Below are 2,659 nucleotides of genomic sequence, written 5' to 3'. Positions count from 1 at the left end.
GGCAGTGCCGTCAACCGTCTATTGCGATATCGCTTGAGATGTTACCCATTTTGCGACTGAAAATGAGCTAAAACATCAAATCCTACGATTGTGAAGGGAAGTGTCAACTACAAAAAGTGCTGATATGGTACACGTCAGCCAAAAAATGAACCCAGTCAAACTTTGAGAAAGCACGCTGGCAAACCACCCTCGTTTTTACAGATACATGCCGTAATTTTGATGTATTTAGCACAAATGCAAAAAATGAAAGCACTGTAACGGCACTTCGTGTACATGCTTGCAGCATAATACCCATCACCATTCTTCCTCAAATCGTACTCCTCAACGAGGGAACGAGACCTCGACCGGAACCGGGAGGTCAACAGGTACGATAGGATCATTCTGCATTTTGCAACCTCGGACTCACACGCGGTTGAGCAACTTCATCAAACGCTTTCGCGACCATTTCGATATGATCCGGTCAAGACTATTATTCTTGTTGGCTGCTATTGCAACCACCAGCACACAAGCCATCGATTGGACCTTTTGGAACAATGACGACGATTCGACCCCTTCACCCGCGTCGTCCGATACGTCGATATCAGAGACCCTGTCTCCAGAAACACTCAAAAGTATGATGGGGTCGGATTATCTGGACCGTGTCAAGTCTTTGATTAACTCTGGAAAGGGGTCTGATGTCGGTTCCTCGTCAGGCTCAGCTTCCGAGCCGCCTGCTTCCATAATTTCGTCATCTGCCTCTTCGGACGATGACTCTGCATCTACTGCTTTGTCACTGTCGGGATCCTCTACTTTGGACTTGCCAATTCCTTCAATGGACGAGATCGCGACTCCTTCGACTGCCGTTACCAACTTTAAATCGACCTACCGCAACTGGGTGGGACCTTGGACTCAGTCCTCGGACTCGGCTTGCTATCGCGAAGCTCACTTCATGAAAAAGTGTCCGAGCAACTATGACCGTAATGAATTAACCAACACGTGCTGGACGGAGTGTCCGATGGATTATCCCGTGGAATGTGGCATGCAGTGCATCCAACAGAACAATGACTGCGGTCGTGAGAACGTTGCCAAGATTTCTGCCGTTGCCATGTCCGCCCTGAGTATGGCCACCTTTGGTGTGTTCGGTCAATTGGCAAAGTATGGAAAACACGTGACCTGGGCCGCTCGATGTGCCAATTATCTCATGACTTTCACGAGAGCTGTCGTGCGTTTCACGCGTAACCAAATGATCAACGAACCGGAGACTTCGCAGGAGAAACTACTATTGCTACTATACCAGACCAATTACGTCGTCGCTGATCTTCCTGGTACCATCTATGCGTGCTCAGGCAAGACTGTGCCGGCAAGTATCACATTAACACGCCAGATACTGCCCACTGCTCAGTTCCTCCTTTTGTTGGTGCTCAGCTATGACGACGACATTATTAAAAGTTGGGAAAAATTTAAGGCTTTCATGAAAAGGGCCAACTTTACGGAAGCCGCAGAACAAATTACGGAGGAAGAGATCTCAAGCTTGGAAACAGCTATGAAGCAGAACTCCACATGCGGAGACGACCTCAAGACGTTGACCAACCAGGTCTGGATGACGGTGGACGAGTACAGGCAGAAGAATCCTAAGATCAGCGAAGCTGAACTCCGCTTGAAGTTAAGCGAGTCTGATCTTATATTATACGACATCCCGGCGGTAACCAACAACTGTATGACCAAAATGATCTCCGAGTCTACGGTGGCCACAGCGTACAAGACACGCGACACACTTCGCAAGACCTATGCAGTGATGATCGACGATCTCATCAAGTCTGGCAAGAGCGACAATGGCACATCCATGGCCACAAAGCACAGCGCTTATGTATGGATCGACAATGCTCTGACCTTTGCATCATTCGGTTGGGACCCGACGGATTTATCGACCCTGTTTGCAGAATACCTCCAGACCATTTGTGGCCCTACCCAGTTCATGGGTGAAATTGACGACGGGGATGAAGCAGCCACTCTGGGTATGAGCGCGCTTCACAAGGCTTTCAAGAACAGTACGCTGACTTGGACCAAGAAGGGCGACGGTGCTGTTGTTATTAACTTCAAGAGTAAGGACACGAAGGATGTGACCGTTAATATCATGTCCGGTGGTGACAAGATCGACGAAGTCGACCTTAAAGCTGGCGGCTCTGCACAATGGAGATCAAATATTACTGCACTTGGTGGCAAGACTCTGTACCTAGATCGTTGGCGTCCGGGGTTTCTCGGTCTCCCTGGCACGGGCGGTGGTTCGTTGGTATTGTGGGTACCCATTTCGCGCGAGGGTGGCCATTTGGAGCTTAATGCTCAGCTCAATGTGAGCTAGAAAAGCACTAAACTAGAGTAAGTATGCTGTTAGTCTACAGTAATGTCGTCGAAAAGGCGCCAGGAATACTATAAAATAGATCGCTCTTCAGATTTATCCTCGAAGGAAAACGCCTAGTTGGGTACTGCGCGATACATACAACAATTCAGGCCTATGGCGTTCTAATCAGTTTAATAGTACACATTCAACATCTACTGATCATGACTACCCTTATGCCTATGCACACATATCTTAAAACGTTGGACTGTATTCCGGCTTCAGATTTGGTATGCTGCTCGCCTTCTCAGTTGTAGACTGTCCACGCGTACCCAAACCTTTTTT

General features: G+C 48.3%; 1 protein-coding gene across 1 annotated transcript; it reads left to right on the top strand.

The window, feature by feature from the left end:
• Window positions 1-616: 616 nt before the first annotated feature.
• On the top strand, window positions 617-2,338 carry PPTG_16943 (hypothetical protein; the record flags this gene model as incomplete). Its single annotated transcript, XM_008914517.1, has 1 exon — window positions 617-2,338. One exon carries the CDS (start codon window positions 617-619, stop codon window positions 2,336-2,338), a length of 1,722 nt encoding a protein of 573 aa, XP_008912765.1.
• Between the last annotated feature and the right edge of the window lie 321 nt (window positions 2,339-2,659).

This window comes from Phytophthora parasitica (genome assembly GCF_000247585.1).
Source record: "Phytophthora parasitica INRA-310 unplaced genomic scaffold supercont2.61, whole genome shotgun sequence".
Taxonomy (NCBI): Eukaryota; Oomycota; class Peronosporomycetes; order Peronosporales; family Peronosporaceae; genus Phytophthora; species Phytophthora nicotianae.
Note: the sequence above shows the minus strand (reverse complement) of the source record. Positions and strands in the feature narration are given on the sequence as shown.